We start from the raw sequence: 20,292 nt of genomic DNA, 5'->3' as shown, positions 1-20,292 counted from the left end.
GCACGACCACTCCTATCTATTGAGCTGGATTTGGTCTGCTTAAATGCCCACCAGGGGTTGCAGCCAGGATTTTCTTGGAGGTAGCGCAGTTCACACTCATCAAAAGGGAGCCGTCTATGTGCTAAGAAAACAGGCCTGAGGGGAGGGGGATGGGCTAGCCCCTCTCGCTGCGTCCCTGGATCCAGCGATCGCCTCCTTCGGCCCAGGACCATCTTGAAAACCGTTGTTGTTTGTGAGCAACGGACGTCCAAAAAAGAGACTTTCAAAAACGCCAACCCATAGGCCATCCCAACCCGGCATAACTTGGGTTCAGCCCACGCAAGCTCGTCACGTCAACATGCTGACCAGCCCAACAGCCCGTAGAATTTGTGAGGTAAACAGTGTTAGTTAAAATGTTTTCATGTAAACGTCATTCCAATCGTTCAGCTCAAGGTATGTCGTCCTGTTATGAGACGCTGTCGTCCTGCAAACCCGTGCAGATCCCTCCCGGTTCGTGTCTGCCGTCCGGAAATGGCCGTGGGAGCCGGCACCGACCGAGGAGGGGAAGCGGGCCACACTAGCCCGGCCCAGGGCACCGTCAGCATCCACACGTCTCCGAAACATTTGTCACGGTGGAACGCAGGGGGTGGACGCAGTGGCCAAATTACATCCGGTCAGAGTGGGTACAAAACGAAAAGATTGACGAACACGCGCCGCACTCAAACGACACGCCCGCCACGCCACCCGCCGTTACACTAGTTCCTGGCGTTTAGCTTGCATGGTATGACACTAAATGCTAGGGGTTTATATTTCGATCCAGTCAAACTACGCCCCCGCTCAGCCGTGCCTGACGCCTCATCTTATCCTCTCAATTTCATTCGTCTAATTTCATATGGATCCTCTCACTGTTTGATTATTTCGTCGCCCGGTTATCCGTTGGAAAAGATCGTGTGAGTGGGGCGATGATCAACCGCCGCTACCAGCTTTTCTTTGGCCTTTTTAAGTCTCATTTTCCCTTTCATTCGTCAACCAGAGAGACGCCATCGTAAAATGCTGGTGGTACTACACGCATGCAGAAGACACGGTCAAAACGCAGGGCTCGTCCGGGATTTGAACCCGGGACCTCTCGCACCCTAAGCGAGAATCATACCCCTAGACCAACGAGCCACGGCCAAAGCCGCCCATAATCAACGATTATATCACAATAGTCAATACCACACACCCACCCTCAAACCTCTGTCGTTTCTAGCTGAGATGTGAGTGGGGTTCATCGAACACCCAGACGCCTTCACTACCTAAGCCATGCTCACCACGTGCATATCCGAATCTTGTACTAGATGAATGCAAAATAACAAGAAGAGCACTTGTGTTGTGTTCCGCGGGAACCTGACGTAATTAGCTGCGCCCCACCTCGCCTACAGAGCACACTGAGCACCGACGAGCACCAGCATCGCCTCCTACAGTCCGATCTACTCAATACGGGCAACATGGGAACCCAACCGTAAAACGTGGTAAATCTGACCTAGCATTGGCAGTGTTTGTCATTAGCCAGGAGGCCGTTGGTCCAGAGGGAGTGATCATATTTGTGTTACCCTCATTACCAACAAAGATAGCAACATTGCTGCGGTTTATGCACACGTTTCGCTAAAAACCCATACACCTCTAAACGACTTGTTGCATAAAATTAGGTCCAAGCGTCCGTGTACACTGTTGCGCAATGAACATGACTAATTTGTGTGCCGAAGGTGGATGCTGGTGTAGGAACATGCAGCTATTATAGAGGTAAAGCCCCCCCCCCCCCCATTAAGAGCATTCTTAATCTTAATCTTCCCCGAGTTTGTCTGAAATTTGGCTATGCATATTCAAACGCATGAGAAATGACATCGTTATCAAAATAAACGGCGCTGAAACGTCAGTGGGGCTTGAGGGCTCAGGAACAGTTGTGCTATGAAGACGAATTAAAACACACTTCCAAATTAGGACTTTGATGGGATTTCTTACAATTCTGGTGTTTGCCAGACCACGAAAGAAGCATTTACAAGACTAGCAAAACTGCACGATCACGTCCATCGGTTACATGTTCCAGCGGGGGCGTGGGAACGCTAATACGGCGTCGATCTGATCACCGCTCGAGGTCTCCGGTCACAACGTTTTATGCCGCTGCACCTAGGTAAATATCTGGGGTGCTGTGATCAACGCCCTCTCTTTACCTTACCTCACTTCGTCCCTGTTGCGTTTAGTTGTTACACATGACTTTTCATATACAGAGCCCTTCTTGGCCCACTGATTGGCATGCCTGTTTCCAGCATACTCCGCTGCCAGTGGACTGGAATGTTGGCGGCAGCGACGGTCGACGATTCCACCGATTTATGGTTTGACAGCTGTCACAGTTGGTGTCCACCTGTGACGGCTGGCGCCGCCCATCCCCCCCCCCTCTGTTATAGCTGGTGCCCACCTACCACAGCTGGCGCTCCCCATGACAGCTGGTGCCCGCCTGCGACAGCTGGCGCACCCCCCCCCCCCCCCCCCGCCACGACACAGCTGAAGCCACCTGTTGCGGCTAGTACCCCTGTCACAGCTGGCGCCTGTCCGTGACAGCTGGCGCCGGTCCGCCACAGCTGGTGCTCACCTGTGGCAGTCGGTGCCGAGCAGGACGTCGATGGTGGCGTGCAGCGTGGCCCAGCTGGCCTGGTGCGTCAGCAGTGCCAGCAGGTACGCCCGGTTACTCAGCAGGCCCCGCTGCTCGCCGCCGCCGCGAGACGCGAACAGCATCTGACGAGCACGGCAGCGCGCTCAGCACGACGGGAGCGCAGGCGGAGAGCCAGCCCGCGCAGCAGACGCCAGGCGTGCAACCCCCCCCCCCCCCCCCTGCCCCCATACAGAGCAGGGGGCATTGGGACAATATCTGCGGAGTCTCAGATGAAAGGCCAGGGTGCCTTGTCCATCTACCGGCTACAGCAAATTGTGCATAATGCTCGCACACATGCAGGGAGCGATTAGGCAGTGGACAAGCGGCCCCAGCGGTCCAATGACTGACCAGCCCCCCCCCCCCTTCCTACGGTGTTAGGAACGGCTCTCATCACCTGCAGCTGGATGTCGGCACAGGACGAGATGATCTCTGGTTCCAGCAGCTCCAGCCAGTCCACCAGCAGGCCCACCTGGCCCTGCGTCAGGCTGGCCGCCGCCTCCTCCTCCTCCTCCTCGTCCACCTCCATCTGGCGAGACGACGCGCAAGACTGTAGCGATCGGCCAGGTTGGAAGCGGCCCGGATGGTTTAATGTGTGTCGGTATCAGAGCGCAGCCTTCCGGGTTTCGCGCGAGCTGCCCAAGTTTTTTATCCTTACACGTTCGGGCGTTTTTACACATGCAGTTTGGCGGTACTAAAATTTGCAGAGTTAATGTTGTTAGGCCCGATTTCAGCCCATTGGCCTGCGTGACGGAACTCGCTGAGCCCAACAAATCGATAATCCAGCCCACACCGCCACCCCGAACACTATAGCACAGCAGTCCCCGTCAGCCGACGTCCAGACCCGCTTCACCTGCCGCCGGGCCACGCACCCCCTCACCTTGACCTCGCCCGAGCCGGAGCCGGAGCCGGAGCCGGAGCCGGAGCCGGGGCCGGAGCCGGAGCCGGAGCCGAAGCCGGAGCCGGAGCCGGGGCCGGGGCCGGGGCCGGGGCCGGGGCCGGGGCCGGGGCTGGGGCCGGAGCCGGAGCCGGGGCCGGAGCCGGAGCCGGGGTCGGCATCGGGGCCGATGATGGCCGGGGCGGCGCCGGCGCCGGCGCCGGCGCCGGCGCCGGCGGCGGCGGCGGCGGCGGCAGCGGTGGCCGAGTTGTGGCGCAGCAGGCAGCGCGAAATGGCCGCCACCAGGTGAGGTGTACGCTCCGTGGTTAGACACTCATCCACCAGCCGGCGCACAGTCGACTCCATCCGGGCCGGCGGCGTGTCGGAGATCACTGCCGGAGACGGCGGCCGGTCACGACCGAATCGCGACCCATTCAGACAGGGACGTACTAATAAAGGGCAGGTATGGCATGAGCGGAGGGCTTGTTCAACGTTTTCACTTCGCGTCATGAAAAGCCACGAACTTTATAAGACGTAAACCAAGTCTCATAGACCATCTGTCCCCGCACTCACAAAGCACACCCCGAAACTGCAACATGGAACTGATCCGTCCGCTGCGTCATCACGGCCTGACGCCCACCAAACCCTGCTCGTGCTCCGGGCCGGGACTGGCAGCCAACAGCTGACCAGCTACACTCACGCTCGGCCAGCTGCTGGTCGTCGAGCGCGGCGGCGGCCGGGCGACGCGGCGCGGCCGGCGCGCGCCGCTGCTGGCGCCGGTACGTCTGGCAGATGGTGACCAGCGGGCCGGGCGGCGCCGGCGAGCGCGACACGATCGTCTCGCACACGGTCAGCAGGTCGGCGCTGAGCGGCGACTCTGGCCGCACCTGGCGGCGCAGCCGAGGCCGTCACGGCGGGCGTCACGGCCGCCGTCACGGCGCAGATCAGACACACTGGAGCGGCGGCCGGGACGCCACGGGTCACGGTGCAGGCGTGTGCGACACGCGGGGGAGCGCAGGACAGTCTTTGTCAACCGCGGTGATCGCAGACAGGGCTCCGAGCAGCCGTGTGTGCGGCTAAAGGCATCGGCTCCAATCCGCAGAAAGCCGCTTGTCGGCGACAACTGCTGCGGACGGAATCTATATCCAGATCAGCGTTCAGGTGAGCTTCATGTGAAGCATGCCGGCCCTGCCCTGCCAGGAAGGGCAGGTCACCTATGCCACTGTGAGGAGCCGATGCCCGCGCCGCAGTCTGTGACCGAGAAAGAGGGCGGGAGGGAGGGAGATGAGGGAATGTCGCCACTGCGAGGAGCCGAGGGAAACAGCAGTTCGGGTCTGTGAGACGACGACGGCGAGCTCTCCTCCCACGGCTGTGAGCAGCTGACGCATACAGGGCAGTCTCGGCCCATGAAGCGGATTGACTGACTGACTGAAAGAGTGAGTGAGTGAGTGAGTGAGTGAGTGAGTGAGTGAGTGAGTGAGTGAGTGAGTGAGTGAGTGAGTGAGTGAGTGAGTGAGTGAGTGAGTGAGTGAGTGAGTGAGTGAGTGAGCAAGTGAGTGAGTGAGTGAGTGAGTGAGTGAGTGAGTGACTGAGTAAAAAACTGAGTGACTGAGTGCGTGAGCGCGCAAGCGAGCGAGCGAATGAACGGTACCCACCACGGCCGTGAGGAGCCGCAGCAGACAGCAGGCGGCCGTGGGTCGCGTGTGCAGCTGCCTCAGGAACGCCGCGCCGCCGTCCTCCTTCAGCAGCTGCAGTAACGCCGCAATCGTCGCCTTGGTCACCAGACGGCCCGTCTCGCGGGCCTCCATCGAGATGCACTGCAAACAGAGACCAACATGTGAGGACGAGTGCCCCTAACCGCCTGCCGCCATGCGCAGAAAACGACATGACAGTCAAGCCAGCAATGAACGTAGCCGGACCCTAGCCGACGACCACACGATAAGCACCACGCATAGCACTTAATACACTGGGCCTCTGATCACCAACTCTAAACATCTTAGCACTTGCGGTCACGTGTTCAGTGCGCGGCTGTTGCGAGCCACGCGGCCGGCTACACGCACCCGCTGCAGGCTACGCAGCTGGTCCTGGTGTGTAGTCTCCGACTGGTCGAACAGCTCCCGAACGAACCAGAGCACCTGAGAGGGCGCCAGAGCCGTCACCGGCCGGGTCACGGCCACGGGACTGGGCCGCACCGGCGACGGCAGCTCCAGCACCGCTGCAAGAGGGTCGCGGCGCGCCGTCAGCACCAGCGGCGTGGGAACAGGGCGCGGAGCTCTAGTGTTAGGAGTAACCGTACATCAATATACCACGGGGTACGACACGTTAAATTACGACATCAAGCAATCATTGGGATATATCATGAGCATTTTTGAAGCTTCTGGCAGTGTTAATGATCATGCGATGCTCATGATTGCGAAGTCTACGCTTAAACCGTACCTCCTGATATACTGAGAGTCGGTTATTATCAAGATAAGAACTCACAATGTCAACAAACCACGAGCTTAAGGGATTCCCTGCATCTATCGAGCGAAACAGGGTGACATAAGCTGCTGCCAGTTCCGTTTGCACGGCTTGAACAAAGACACACATATTGACTCCAGTCGCTTGCCAAAATACGTGGCCAAAAGAGCTTGACCATAAAGGCAGCTCATGATCCACAGCAAAGCCAGCACTCCGTGAGGGACTCACGCTCGGGTGACTTCTTTTCCGCGTCGGTGTCGAGTATCGCGGCGAACTGGTGGCCGCCCTGGGCGCCGCGCTGGTGCTGCACCTCCACCAGCTGCGCCATGTACTCCTTATTCATGACGGCGGCAGCCACGGCCACCGGGTCCGTCGACACGGCCGCGTCCAGCGCGCACAGCAGCTTACTGCCAACGGCGGGCGGCGCCGGTCAGACGGGTCAGCCCAGGCCGCCTGCGGGGCGAGGGCAGCAGGAGCGCGACGGCCCCGCTGGCGCGCCACGCATCCAGAGGCTCGGCGGCGGCGCCGACCGCACCGACTGCGCAGGCTGACAGACATACAGATTCATGCACACTCTGGAAACGTGGCTCGCACACACACTCAGAAAACAAACCAGGTGATTGTGATGGTGAAACAAACCAGATTGAACACAAACAATACTGCCATGCGCGGCACGCAGCGGCGATCACCGCTTGCCGGCGGTTCCACCCCGGCGGTCTGAGACACCCCGCCTGCCGGCGACATCTGCCCCAGACCAGCCACCAGCGCCGTCCACCAGAGGCCGGCCCGCTCCTCCTCAGCCGGCGGTTCCACCCCGGGGGTCCGAGACACCCCGCCTGCCGGCGACATCTCGCCGCGGCCAGCCACCAGCACCGTTCACCACAAGCTGGTTCGCTCCTCCTCAGCCGCGATCGGCCGCCGCCGGACACTCACGTCATGCTGGGCACCGGCACGCCGAACGACTGGATGAAGAGCACCAGCTGGGCGGGCTCGAGGTCGGCCAGCGCCGCGTCCACCAATCGGGCGGTGGTGCTGCGCACCATGCGCAGCTTCAGCCAGTCCTGGTATAGCGGCGTGGCGTCCAGAGCGCGCGGCGGCGGCCCCGACACCGGGAACCACAGGTCGATCAGCTGGTCGAACAGGGCGTGCTCTGCAGGGCGAGAGGGAATGGGGAGGTGAGGGGGAGGGAGGGTGTAACGGGAGGTGGATCGGGGGCGCTGTGACACCACACAGCGCGCGGAAAGCGCACGACCCAGCTGCAACCGCCACAGCGACAACTTTCCATGAACATCACACCGAACTCAACCCCACACACACAACAGCGACCTGGAGGAAAGGCACGACAACGCGGCTCACCACGCTGCCAACCGACAGATGACCGCTCAACGTGGACACAAGCTCGCAACACCCGACTAGCACGCTACTGACAGTACATAATACACACCAGCGCCAGCACACCCCCAGGCACCGTCACGGAGCGGGGCACCGAACCACGGCGGCCGGCGCGCAGCCGGCCGCCAGCCCGGGCCAGCCGACACGGAGCGGGTCACCGAACCAATGTGGCGGGCGGCCGTCACGGAGCAGGGCACTGGACCGCGGCGGCGGCCGGCCGTCACAGAGCGGGGCACCGGACCACGGCAGCGGCCGGCCGTCACGGAGCGGGGCACCGGACCATGGCGGCGGCCGGCCGTCACGGAGCGGGGCACCGGACCACGGCGGCGGCCGGCCGTCACAGAGCGGGGCACCGGACCACGGCGGCCGGCCGTCACGGAGCGGGGCACCGGACCACGGCAGCGGCCGGCCGTCACGGAGCGGGGCACCGGACCATGGCGGCGGCCGGCCGTCACGGAGCGGGGCACCGGACCACGGCGGCGGCCGGCCGTCACAGAGCGGGGCACCGGACCACGGCGGCCGGCGCATAGTCGGCCGCCGCGGTCCGGGTCGGCCGACACACACACACACACACACACACACACACCTGGTCCCGGGTGGTAAGTGAGTAGGATGACCGAGGCCTGCACCACCAGCGTGTTGATGGCGGCCGTGCGGCCCGACGACCAGCGCACCAGCACCATTTCGGCCGACTCGGCCCAGCCGACGGCGCCGTCCGGCTCGCCCACCTGGCGACGGCATACACACCCGCAGCTGTGACTCGGGCAGGGTGTCAGCGCCATTTCCGCTCCGCACAGAAGTCACGGGCATCACTACTGCTTCCCATCATTATGCATTAAATGGTTCAAAATACGCCGGGTCTCGCATTTTTCATCAATGCTATGCATCAAACACAATTGGTCGCATACAGTACCAGCACACATGCACTATTCCTGTCGTCACAAGTCGGTAACAGGGCCCGGAATTCTCACCAGCAGATCGACCCAATCCCTCGTTCCCCGCTATCCCATCTCCCAAGAGGGCTCTGACCTGCTGCATGTAGGTGTTGAAGATGTGCAGCAGGGCGCGGAGGGTGATGTAAGCGGCGGGCAGCGCGCCGGGCTCGGTCGGCAGCAGCGCGTTCACGATGTTGCTGCGCTCCACCACCAGCTGCGCCAGGTCCACCACCGTCTCGGTGAGCTCGGGCAGCGGGTCGGTCGCGCCGTGCGCCACCAGGAACTGGATGTAGGCGCCCACAAGACCCGGCTCCGTCTCGTACTGCGGCGGAGCGAGCGCGCGGAGTGAGCGGGACGTGACGCGGAGCAGGTCCGTCTCCTGCTGCAGTGACCGGGAGTGCCGTGTGACGAGCACGATCAGGGTGAGCCAGGCTCATCCTGAGGCGGAGCAGGAGCCGGAGTACGACGGCGTGTGAGGCCTAACAGGCTCCGTCCCTCACTGAGGCGGAGGCAAGACACCATGCCACGCGTACATGGAGAACGCTCTCATACAGAGGCACACGGGACACGCACGGCGACGAGACGTGACGGAACAAGCTTCGTCTCATCCTCAGGCAGGGGGGGGGGGGGGGGGAGGGGGAGGGAAGGCGGCAACGTGAGGCGCGTCATGATACAGGCTTATGGTCGTACTGAGGCAGACGACGGATGCAGTGCAAGGCGTGACAAGGAACAGGCTCCCGTCGCGCACTAGAGCGGAGTGGAGATGCAACGCCGGATGTGTGCCCAGGAGCCGGCTCCGTTCTCAGTACCTGCTGCGGGTAAGGGAAGCTGCACTCTGTCTCAGGCGGCAGACGCCGTGCCCCGTGTCAACGGCACTCACGTGGCAGGCGATCCTCAGCCCCTGTATGGCACCCTGCCTCAGATGGGAGAAGTTGGGCACCGCCGGCAGATGGCGCAGCAGCCAGGCATACGGCTCCTGACCCTCTGATGACGTCACGTCCGGCGGCAGCAGCACCAGCTCGAACCCCTGGCCGCGCACGGACGGACCAAGTCGCACCGAGGAGTCCGAGCAGCACGCACCGACACGACGCGGGCGGTCGGGGCGAAGGCGGGCTGGGCGCACGCCGACAAACAGGGCACCGGCATCGGCACGCCGCGCTAGCGTCACGCGATGCAGGGGGTGCCATGATACAACGAGGCACGAATGCTGCAAGTCGGCTGACTGGGATCCCGTCACTTCCAACTATCCCGTCGCCGCCACTGGTCGGCCCGCGGCGCCGACAGGGCGCGCCGCCTGCGCCTGCCGTCTGAACGCACCTTGGCCGCCTGCAGGCGCGCTTGGCGCTGCTGCGAGCTCAGCCTGCGCAGGAAGTACTCGACCAGCTCGACGTAGGCGCGCTGGTCGTGGCCCGGGTGGCGCACCAGCCGCTGCAGGTGCGACAGCAGCTGCTGGTGCTTGGCCTGCGTGGGCGGCCGAGCGGCGCCGCCCTCCTCCACCGTGCCCACTGACTGGGTCAGCAGGAACTCGCACAGACACTGCACTGGCAGGACACTGCGGGCACGCGCCGGCGCAGTGAATGACGCACACACATAGACGAAGTAAGTGAATCAAACCCAAACAGGCGAAGTGAGTGACTCTCGAACACGCGAAATGATGCAGACTCACAGTGGGAGAGTGTCACTAGAGCACTGCGCCTTTAGAAACACTCATTATGCCGGCTAAACAGATACCAGCAGGCAGCACGCTGTGGGCATGCCTGAATGGAAGTGTTACTGACCATAGCAACAGGCTGCTATGGGCTGGTAGTGGAGAAGAACCCATTTCCACACAGTGGCCACAACACGCCCCAAATGTCGCAGAAACCACTGATATGACTCGCATGGCGTAGCCAGAACAATGCATACTATTCAGCGACCAGACAGGGACGTTCCAGCCCGCTCACAGTCACAGTCTGATGCTACCAGCAATACAGCACAGGCTCGACATCGTCAGACCGAGGGGTCAATGACCGCTCCCGAAGCGAGAGCCGAGACCATTGCACGCCCTACGCGCGGCGCGCACACGCGATGATGATGATTTGAGCCACGGGATTGGCAGCCGTGAATACCCCTAGCGAACCAGACCGACAACACGCTGCCATTGGCTGAGGTCGGGCAGCGCGTCCTTCCCCTCCGGCAAGTCCCACCTGAACCAGACCGACAGCAGACTGCCATTGGCTGAGGTCGGGCAGCGCGTCCTTCCCCTCCGGCCAGTCCCACCTGAGCCAGACCGACAACACGCTGCCATTGGCTGAGGTCGGGCAGCGCGTCCTTCCCCGCCGGCCAGTCTCACCTGAACGCGCCCTCGTTGTTCTCCACCAGGTCGGAGAGCCAGGGCATGCTCTGGTTCGGCCCCTGGCGGTGCAGGATGTCCAGCAGGAAGTCTGGCTCGCGTGACGTGCAAAGCAGCTGGCCTAGCCGCAGCGTGCCGTTCAGCTGCGTCAGCTGCTCCAGCACGGCTGCCGGAGGCCGGCGGCACGGCCCGCCCGGGTCCAGCGAGATCAGCTGCAACAGGCCGGCGGCGGCGGCGTCAGCGGGTGACGCCGGCTGAGCAGCCGGGCGCCGGCCGGCTCGGACGGAGACGGTCCGACCGCACCTCTGCCGAGCTGGCGTCGCGGCACGTAACGGAAGCAGGCTGGTGGTGTATCAGTGGGCCAGCTGCCGGCTACTGAATGAGTCGGCAGCGGGGGGCCGTCTACGTTATCGGATCGGCACCGGCATCGGCAACAGGTCAGCCCCCGGGGACAATAAGGACCCTTCCAAGTCCGGCGGGGGAAATGGCCGATAGTCATTTTTATTCATTGCTCTCAAACTGACATAAATTTTCTGAAAGTCGGGAAACTCAGACCCCCCCCCCCCCCCCCCCCCCCCCCCGGTTCTTCCATTTGTGTCAGCAACCGGCCAGTGCCCGTATTCGTGCGTAAGTACCACCGTCACTGGGCAAGTGCCTGTGCGAGCAGGCTGGGACCTGCATCAGTGAGCCAGTGCCAGAGTCAGTGTGCCCGTGCCTGTGCCAGCGGGCCGGCAGGCACAGTCCGGTGGGAGCCTATCTCAGTACCAGATCAGCATGCACCAGTGGCCTGGTACCCATGCCGGTGGAATGGTACCTGTCTCAGCAGGCCACTGCCCATCTCAGTCAGACAATTCTTTCAACAGGTCAATTTCTGTGTCAGCAGGTCAGTGCTGTGTCAGAGGTCAGTACTGCGTGAGAAGGTCAGCTCCTGTGTCAGCAGGGCTCCTGTCAGCTCCTGTGTCAGAGGTCAGTACTATGTCAGAGGTCAGTACTGTGTCGGAAGTCAGTACTGTGTCAGCGAGTCATACTGTGTCGCAGGTCAGTACTGTGTCAGCGAGTCAGTACTGTGTTAGCGAGTCAGTACTGTGCCAGCGAGCCATACTGTGTCAGAGGTCAGTACTGTGTCAGAGGTCAGTACTGCGTCAGCGTGTCAGCTTCTGTGTCAGCGCGTCAGTTTCTGTGTCAACATGTCAGTACTATGTCAGAGGGTCAGCGCCGTGTCGGAATGTCAATCCCGTATCAAAGAGTCAGTGCCTGTGTGAGAGCGGGCCCTGACGCCCTCACCCATGTCCACACCTGTGTCAGCAGCAGACTGTTGGCCTCTGTGATGGTCTGGCCGGTGGAGGCCGCCGCCAGGTGGGACTCGTACTCGAGGATCTGGCGGCCCTCGATAGCCGCGATCTGCAGCTCCTTGGTGCGCGCCTCGTCCGCCCGGTCGCCGGCCGCCATCGTCGGCGGCGGAAACCGGAACGAGCTGGACAAAACCGGATCAGGCGTTACGTGCTGTCCGTGTCGAAAAAGGAGAGGTCTGGATCACGTGACGAATGAATCAGTACATAGAGCTACCAGGTAAATGGTGACGAAGGAGTCAGAACGGTACAGACTACGAAGCTCCTCTACAATGTGGGGTATTGTCATTACAGGCGAACACAAACAGCCCAGGAAGAACATTTGATCCGTGTAATCGCAGCCGACTCTCCGGGAAGTCTGGTACGTCATACACGGAGCCCACGTAAGAAACCACCAGACGACAGCGTCATGAACAGTCGTTAGCGGCAACCGATAAACGGCTCTGGACGTGCATGAACAAATGGCGGCGTGCTCACTTGGTTATACACATCTCCATCAACATCTTGAGCGTGTCATAGTGCTCCCAGGCCATCTTGCCAAAGTTGGTGGGATTGTGGGCGCAGATGATGAGCAGGATCACCCAGACGCGCCAGTAACGCTCCTGGATGGCCAGTTGCGGCGGCACGTAGCCCTCCGGCAGGCTCATGTGCTCGGGCTGCTGGTACACCGTCAGGTTGAACAGCACGTCCACCAGTTCCAGCTTGTCCAGCTGCAGGGTGGCTGCGCCCTCCGACTGCAAGTGACACTGGGCCGAGCGGCGCACCAGGTTCTCGGCCACCTCCAGCGCGTTCGCCGCCGGCATCGGGTGCACCTGCCGACACCGCGGACGCGTCGGGTCACCGGCCGGTCACGGCGCCCGGGGCTGCTGCAGTTAGCTGAGTGTCAGCCCGGCGCCGCCACTCAGACGCAGTTGCCGACAGAGCGGGCGACGAGCGGCACGGGGACCACACAGAGGCGGTGCCAGGGCAGTTCTCGGACCAGCTGAGTGTCAGCCCGGCGCCGCCACTCAGACGCAGCTGCCGACAGAGCGGGCGACGAGCGGCACGGGGACCACACAGAGGCGGTGCCAGGGCAGTTCTCGGACCAGCTGAGTGTCAGCCCGGCGCCGCCACTCAGACGCAGCTGCCGACAGAGCGGGCGGCGAGCGGCACGGGGACCACACAGAGGCGGTGCCAGGGCAGTTCTCGGACCAGCTGAGTGTCAGCCCGGCGCCGCCACTCAGACGCAGCTGCCGACAGAGCGGGCGGCGAGCGGCACGGGGACCACACAGAGGCGGTGCCAGGGCAGTTCTCGGATCACTCTCGAGCAGGCTGCGTTCGAAACAGCTTGAAAGCGGGGAGTTCCGGGCCGACGCTGGGAACGGCGCCACAGGTCGACCCGGATCATCACCTGACCAGGGCGGAGCGCACGTCAACCCGGGCCGTGCAAGGCGCGGCCGCCGCCCGGTACCTTGGAGAGGCCGATAAGCAGCACACGCAGCAGGGTGTCCTGCAGCACGGGAACCTCGGACGCCACGCGGATCATGAGCGCGCGCTCCGGCTCCGGCGGCCAGTTGTCGTGCTTGTGGTACGTCTCGGCCGGCTCCATGAACAGCACCTGGCGGAGCGCGGTGCGTGCGGTGTGTAGGGGAGACACGGGAGCCGCGGGGCACGGCCCTGCACAGCGGATGTGCTGCACAGTGCGACACACGCTGGGGAGCCTGAAACAGCTGCGTTCTAAAATCTTTGGTTGTCAAAAAGATGATGCTGCGTTCAACACAACAGCTGCTTTCTAAAATCTTTGGTTGTCGAAAAGATCATCAGAAACACCGGCCACGCCCCTGTGCATTCTAGCTCGGAAGAATCCAACAAGGGAACTTTGCCCAAGACTTTACACAAGTTTGCGTAGTATTCACGGCACCTACACGGAATGTTCCAGATACCAAAGTACCCAAGTTTCCCCAAATATTGCATACACACCCCTCGCCTCCAGTCTCCGACCCACGGAGGCTCGCCTGTCTCGTCTTTGACCCCGGCAACTCCGTGCGCCCTGCCGTCCCCTCCCCGTCCTGCCAGCCCCCGTCGGCCATTACTCAAGAAGTGACACCGAGCCGCACCTTGTAGACGCAGTGCGTGAAGTCCGTCCAGCCCTTGGCCGTCATCTCCGGCACGGCCCCGTACAGCCACTGGACGGCGTCCTGCTGGATCAGCGACACCTGCGTCTGGTACGCCTGCGGGCAGCAGGGCGGCGGCCGACGTTAGGCGACAGCGGAGCCGAGCACAACCGAGCAGCGGCCGACGTCAGGCGACAGCGGAGCCGGGCACAGCTCTACCGCCGTCTGCGCCGGTAGGCTGTCACTGGCGCGATCCGGCCGGCCTCCCGGGACAGACCGGAGCACCCGCGGCCTCGCCCGTGACCCCGGGACCGGGACGTACCGTGAGCGCGGCCGTGTCCCGCTTCTCGCCCGGCCGGGACGAGGCGGCCTCCTTGACGGCGGCGGTAATGGCCAGCAGGATGCTGAGCGACACCAGGTCGCAGACGGACGTGACGTACCGCTCACGGAACTCGAATTCACGCACCGCCTCCTGCCGGCAGCACGTGACGACGGTCAAGGTGCGGCACGATACGGTAAGCCGCGAGTCGACGTACACGGCGCACCGCCCGCCCACTGCCAGCGGCGTGTTCGCGGTCAGAGACCGGTACAACACGGAACACGGCGCAGCGGCCCACGGCGCGCACCCGAAACTGCAAGGGACGGAACACGAACGCACCGCTGCTTTATGTGATGCCTGGAAACCGCGCCGCAGCTGGCAATAATGCGCTGAGTGATTCCTTACATGGCCACCTGCGCGCCCCTCCATCGGCACACGGTACCGTTGAGAAGGCTGAAGTCCGCCCTGAGCAGCGACAAACATCCAAACACTTAGAGGTCGTGTGCTTTTTATATCAGACCATGTGACGCAATGTTTAACGAGTTAATGTTAACTCGTCAATGTTTAACGAACTTTCTGGTCAATGTTTGACGAGAAAGGAGAGAGATGACGGTGACTTGTGTCATACGTCGAGACCCACTAAAAAGTACCATGTGCATGGAAAGTCGCCGATAAATGAACACATAACCAGCTACATACGTGCACACACTGCTACGTCCGTGCACCAGCAAATACTAAACGGCACACGGGCACAAAAAGTCCGCACGCAGTTCACACCTTTCTATCTTGGAAGAGCCCAGAACAGAACTTAAAGAAGTCCACTTCGTAGCGTAGTGAGCGGCAAATCTCCCTCCAGAGTGGTCGCAGCGCACGCAGGTAGTAGTCGTCCTTGTTGAGCAGCAGCTCCTGCGCATCGGCAAGCACAGACGCCGTCAACCCCCGGTCCGATGGCGACTGTAGCTCCCACCAGTCCCATCTCCCAGCTCCTGCCAGACCTCATCTGCCTGGCCATCTCCCGGGACCTGGAGAGATCAACAAATTCTTGCAACATTTTGTCTTAATCATCTGCCTGGCCGAGACCGGGTCAGGGCTCGCCCCGGAGTCCCAGCGACCACTGCCGCCGCCACTTACCAGGAACACCTCAGCCAGGATGCCAGCCGCCTGCTGGGTCGAGTGCTGGAACACGGTGCCCAGCACGGCCATGTTGTGCGGGTTGCGCGCCTGCGACAGCTCATTGTAGATGGTGTGCTTCAGCAGGGTGGCCATGTTCTCCGGGTGCGCCGCCAACAGCTCCCTGCCAGCAAGCGATGCGATCGTCACACGTCTAAGTCACGCCGCCTCGGATGTCGCCGCGCGCGGAACGTATGACGGGACAAGAATACGCAGCATTTCATCTTAACTGACACTACGTTACGGAACATGCCAGGTAATCAATGGAACGGCTTCAACCCAGAACACAAACGAGGCAAAGTATCATCGAGTAGCGCTCTCCAATCATAGCTCTCCGGAGGTTTTCTGCTGCTCAGTTAGGAGTTGGCCGGACGGGAGGGAGCGTGGCGACAGCACGGTCCGGGCGCACCTCATGCAGTTGAGGTAGAGGTTGATGATGGGCTTGGCCTTGAGTCTGAAGCGGACCAGCTGCGAGATGACGTCCGTGTCGAACTGGGTGTGCGATGTCAGATTGGTGCAGAGCGAGACGAGCAGCTCCTGGGCCGGCCGCGACCACTTGGGGTTCTGCAGCCACACCTCCAGGCGGGACACCACGCGCTGGCGCACCTGCCGCGCACAAGGCACGGACCGACCGTCACAGCTGGTTGGACGGCCAGCGCAGGGTATGTGCCGCATGACACAACTCACCACCTAAATACCAGCCGATTCAAACTTCACATCAGAAAAGCAGATCACGAACTACATGACGCAACAATCAGCCTCCCCCTTCCTCCCCCCTCCCCCCCCCCACACCAGTGGCCAGCATGCTCGCAATAAAGAACGTGTGCGCAATGCCAGCGCAGGTACTGCCACAGTCGAGAGTTGAAGGTGCATCACGTTTTACATGTAGTTTTCCTTTAAATATTTTTTCCGTGCCATCCCCATAGCCGCAAGTTAGGCCTGGAAACAGGGAAGGAGTAGCTGTCGCCTCTATGCGGCGGCGGCTTCCATCCCACGCACAGTGGACACCAGCAAGTGCCATCGCCGACCGTGCGGCAGAGGCCGCTCACCTCGGGTATGCCGCAGACGGTGGACACCAGCCAGCGCCAGCGCCGACCGTGCGGCGGGAGGCCCCGCTCACCTCGGGTATGCCGCAGACGGCGGACGCCAGCCAGCGCCGACCGTGCGGCGGGAGGCCCCGCTCACCTCGGGTATGCCGCACACGGTGGACACCAGCCAGCGCCAGCGCCGACCGTGCGGCGGGAGGCCCCACTCACCTCAGGCATGCCGTAGACGGCGGACGCCAGCCAGCGCCAGCGCCGACCGTGCGACGGGAGGCCCCGCTCACCTCGGGTATGCCGCAGACGGCGGACGCCAGCCAGCGCCAGCGCCGACCGTGCGGCGGGAGGCCCCGCTCACCTAAGGTATGCCGCAGACGGCGGACGCCAGCCAGCGCCATCGCCGACCGTACGGCGGAGGTCGCTCACCTCGGGTATGCCGCAGACGGTGGACACCAGCCAGCGCCAGCGCCGACCGTGCGGCGGGAGGCCCCACTCACCTCGGGTATGCCGCAGACGGCGGACGCCAGCCAGCGCCGACCGTGCGGCGGGAGGCCCCGCTCACCTCGGGTATGCCGCAGACGGAGGCCAGCAGGCGCAGGATGTTCCTGGTGACGGTCTCGATCGGCTGCTTCCGGGGGCCGATGTACTCCTTCACGGCGTCGAGCACCAGCGCTCGGATACGCTCCTGCTGCGTCTCGTACCTGAGGCGGCCCGGCACGGCGGCGGCGGGGGGTCAGGGCGTGACCTCCGGCACGGCGCGGCAGGTCAGACCGGAGCACGCGCCATATGGCTGGAGGTCCGCCACCACCACCCGCACACACGGCAGGTTCGTTACGACCGCCCTCGGTAGGTCCGTTACGACCGCCCCGCACACGCGGTAGGCCTGTCACGACCGCCAGCACACACGGCAGGTCCGTTACGACCGCTCGCAAACACGGCAGGTCCGCTAGGATCGCCGCACGGGGCGAGCCGATGTCAGCTCAGCACGCACGGTCGCCAGCTTGGCTCGCCGACCGTGACGGGCTGCCCGAATGCCGACTCACCTAGGCATGACGGTGTGGCCCGACTTCTCGTCCAGCACTATACTGAAGCCCATGCTGTCGTCGTCGTCGTTGCCCGGCGCCGAACTGGAGGACGCTGCGGCGGGGACGACGGGGCGTCACGTGACCGCTCGAGCGCACGAAGCGAACGCCCCGCACGGCCTGCGCTCATTGCAACGGGATCCTGTTGCAGGCGCTGTAAGCGCAGTCGCAACGCTGTTCAGACGAAATGGCGCCTAGACAGCATGCGCCTGAACAGGTGCCTTGGACAACACCACGCTGAGAACAAATGGGCGCATACCACAATGGCAACAACAATCACATGCTCCTTACATGGCAAAACTCAAACCATTCAGGTCTATGAACAGCACTCCCAGCAGGGTCCCAAGCGCAAGAGGAGGGCAAAGCTAAAGACTCCAGCAGCTAGTGTCAACAGGACGACTTCAGCCTCCAGGAGTTCGTAGCTCGGCGGTATCTCCACCCACAGGCGCCGGGTGGCGACGGACAGTCGGGCCGCGCGCTCAGTGTGATGTCCGGCTGCAGCATCGACTTGGGCGAGACGCGCGTGCCGAACGCCGTCACCACGTTGTCGACGAACGGCCGGCACTCCTCGCTGTCCACCCAGAGCCGGTCGCCGGCCGCGTCGTCCAGGTACACCTGGCGGCGGACGTGCCCGGTCAGCCGCGGCGGCACGCGGCTGGGGGCCGCGCGTGCGGCTGCGCGGCCGCGACGGGAGCCGCGACGCTCGCGACGACCGATGCGAACGCACAGAGAGCGTCGAGGCATTGATACTACGTCAGTAGCTCTAACGCGTTCAAGACCGCTCCTGACAGACCATTCCATCTGGGACAAATGGGCTGCAGCCAGCGCCGCAACCAACCATCATTCGACATCACATTGCCGCTGCGTGTTCGCGGACAGCGCCACCGACCGCACGGACAGTGCACACGGTCGACGCCCGGACCCAGCCCGGCCGAGGCGGCCTCTCACCGCCGCCGCACACGGTCGACGCCCGAACCCAGCCCGGCCGCGGCCTCTCACCGCCGCCGCACACGGTCGACGCCCGAACCCAGCCCGGCGGCGGCCCTCTCACCGCCGCCGCACACGGTCGACGCCCGGACCCAGCCCGGCCGCGGCCTCTCACCGCCGCCGCACACGGTCGACGCCCGGACCCAGCCCGGCGGCGGCCTCTCACCGCCGCCGCACACGGTCGACGCCCGGACCCAGCCCGGCGGCGGCCTCTCACCTGCCGCCGCACACGGTCGACGCCCGGACCCAGCCCGGCGGCGGCCTCTCACCGCCGCCGCACACGGTCGACGCCCGGACCCAGCCCGGCCGCGGCGGCCTCTCACCGCCGCCGCATACGGTCGACGCCGGGACCCAGCCCGGCCACGGCACGGTCGACGCCCGGACCCAGTCCGGCCGCGGCAGACTCTCACCCGTACGAAGATCTCCTTCCAGTGCGTCTCGTCGCGGAACACCGAGTAGAGCAGATTGGCGGCGAGCACCTGCACCTGCGGGTTGCCTTTGGACTTGAAGCTGGCGGCGGCGTCGCGGCGCAGCAGTGAGCAGACGGCGGCCAGCGCCGTCTCCGAGCAGAAGGCGGCCGGCTGGGTCTTGGCCAGCAGCAGCAGGCTGATGGTGAGGCCCGGCTCGGGCTTGGCGCGCTGCATGTGCAGCTGGCGCACGGCGCCACAGATGAGCGCCTCCGCGCGCAGGAAGTCGGCCTCGGCCACGGCCGTCACCAGGTCGGCGCTGGCCGGCAGCTCCACGGCCACCGCCAGCCACGCCTCCGTCTCGGCCGGCCGCGGCGCCTGCACGGACGGCAGCGCGGCCGATCAGAGGGGGAAGGATCTACTGTGGACTGGGCTGGGATCGCCAGGGCATGGGGTTTTGGCTGAGCTGGGGTTCAATGGGGGGCTTGTTGGCGAAAGAAAGCAATCATGTATGGACACTGAGCCGCTGACAGATGGACGCTCGCTGGAGTGGATGCTTATATTTAATTTGGACCTTTGCATTCCATCTGCTTCTCTGAAGATATATGGTACACATCAGCATCACAAAACATTTATGAAACACACATGCACACACACACATGCATGCATGCATGCACGCACGCACGCACGCACGCACGCACGCACGCACGCACGCACGCACACACACATACACACACAGATATATATATATATATATATATATATATATATATATATATATATCATAACATTACCTGTCTGTCTGTTGGTGGTCTTCCACCTGCAGTCATGCCCAGCTGTGGCTTTGGTTTTTTCAGCAGGCCAGATGTTCCAGGCTCCATTTTCTTCTCAGATTTAGCTGGTAACCAAAACATTCACGAAATAACTATCCTGTATATCAACTACATGGATATGAAGTAAAATATGCATCTGCCATCATTTATAGCATTTAGACAAACAGATGGGTTGAATATCTCAGGCCTAAGACAATCATTGTTCCATTTAGAAAACAACTGCTACTAAGATGCAATTGCATAAAATTCTATGGATACAATTCTATGCATTTACACACCTAAATCATGACATGAAAATCAAACCATTCAAACTAAACACACATCACATTCTTACAGAGCAGGATGTTGCCT

General features: G+C 62.5%; 1 protein-coding gene and 1 non-coding gene across 2 annotated transcripts; both read right to left on the bottom strand.

Moving 5' to 3' along the window:
- Positions 1 to 1,074: 1,074 nt before the first annotated feature.
- On the bottom strand, positions 1,075 to 1,146 carry TRNAP-AGG (transfer RNA proline (anticodon AGG)). The gene has a single exon. It is a non-coding gene; the product is annotated as a tRNA-Pro (tRNA).
- A 4,138-nt stretch (positions 1,147 to 5,284) lies between these two features.
- Positions 5,285 to 19,281, bottom strand: LOC119111062 (integrator complex subunit 1; the record flags this gene model as incomplete). The annotated part of the gene is made up of 21 exons (XM_037234888.1): positions 19,112 to 19,281; positions 18,158 to 18,329; positions 17,676 to 17,769; positions 17,195 to 17,333; positions 16,002 to 16,198; positions 15,554 to 15,716; positions 15,200 to 15,328; positions 14,426 to 14,575; positions 14,107 to 14,220; positions 13,461 to 13,607; positions 12,488 to 12,822; positions 11,958 to 12,135; positions 10,662 to 10,873; positions 9,647 to 9,881; positions 9,210 to 9,356; positions 8,424 to 8,651; positions 7,981 to 8,122; positions 6,936 to 7,152; positions 6,231 to 6,409; positions 5,603 to 5,757; positions 5,285 to 5,359 (listed from the first exon to the last, which is right to left on the bottom strand). Coding segments are annotated over exons 2-21 (3,297 nt in total), but the record flags the coding sequence as incomplete, so codon positions are not given.
- Positions 19,282 to 20,292: the final 1,011 nt, after the last annotated feature.

This window comes from Pollicipes pollicipes, unplaced genomic scaffold (assembly GCF_011947565.3).
Source record: "Pollicipes pollicipes isolate AB1234 unplaced genomic scaffold, Ppol_2.1 Scaffold_7261;HRSCAF=8764_pilon_pilon_pilon, whole genome shotgun sequence".
NCBI lineage: Eukaryota > Metazoa > Arthropoda > Thecostraca > Pollicipedomorpha > Pollicipedidae > Pollicipes > Pollicipes pollicipes.
This window is presented reverse-complemented; position numbering and strand designations above follow the sequence as displayed.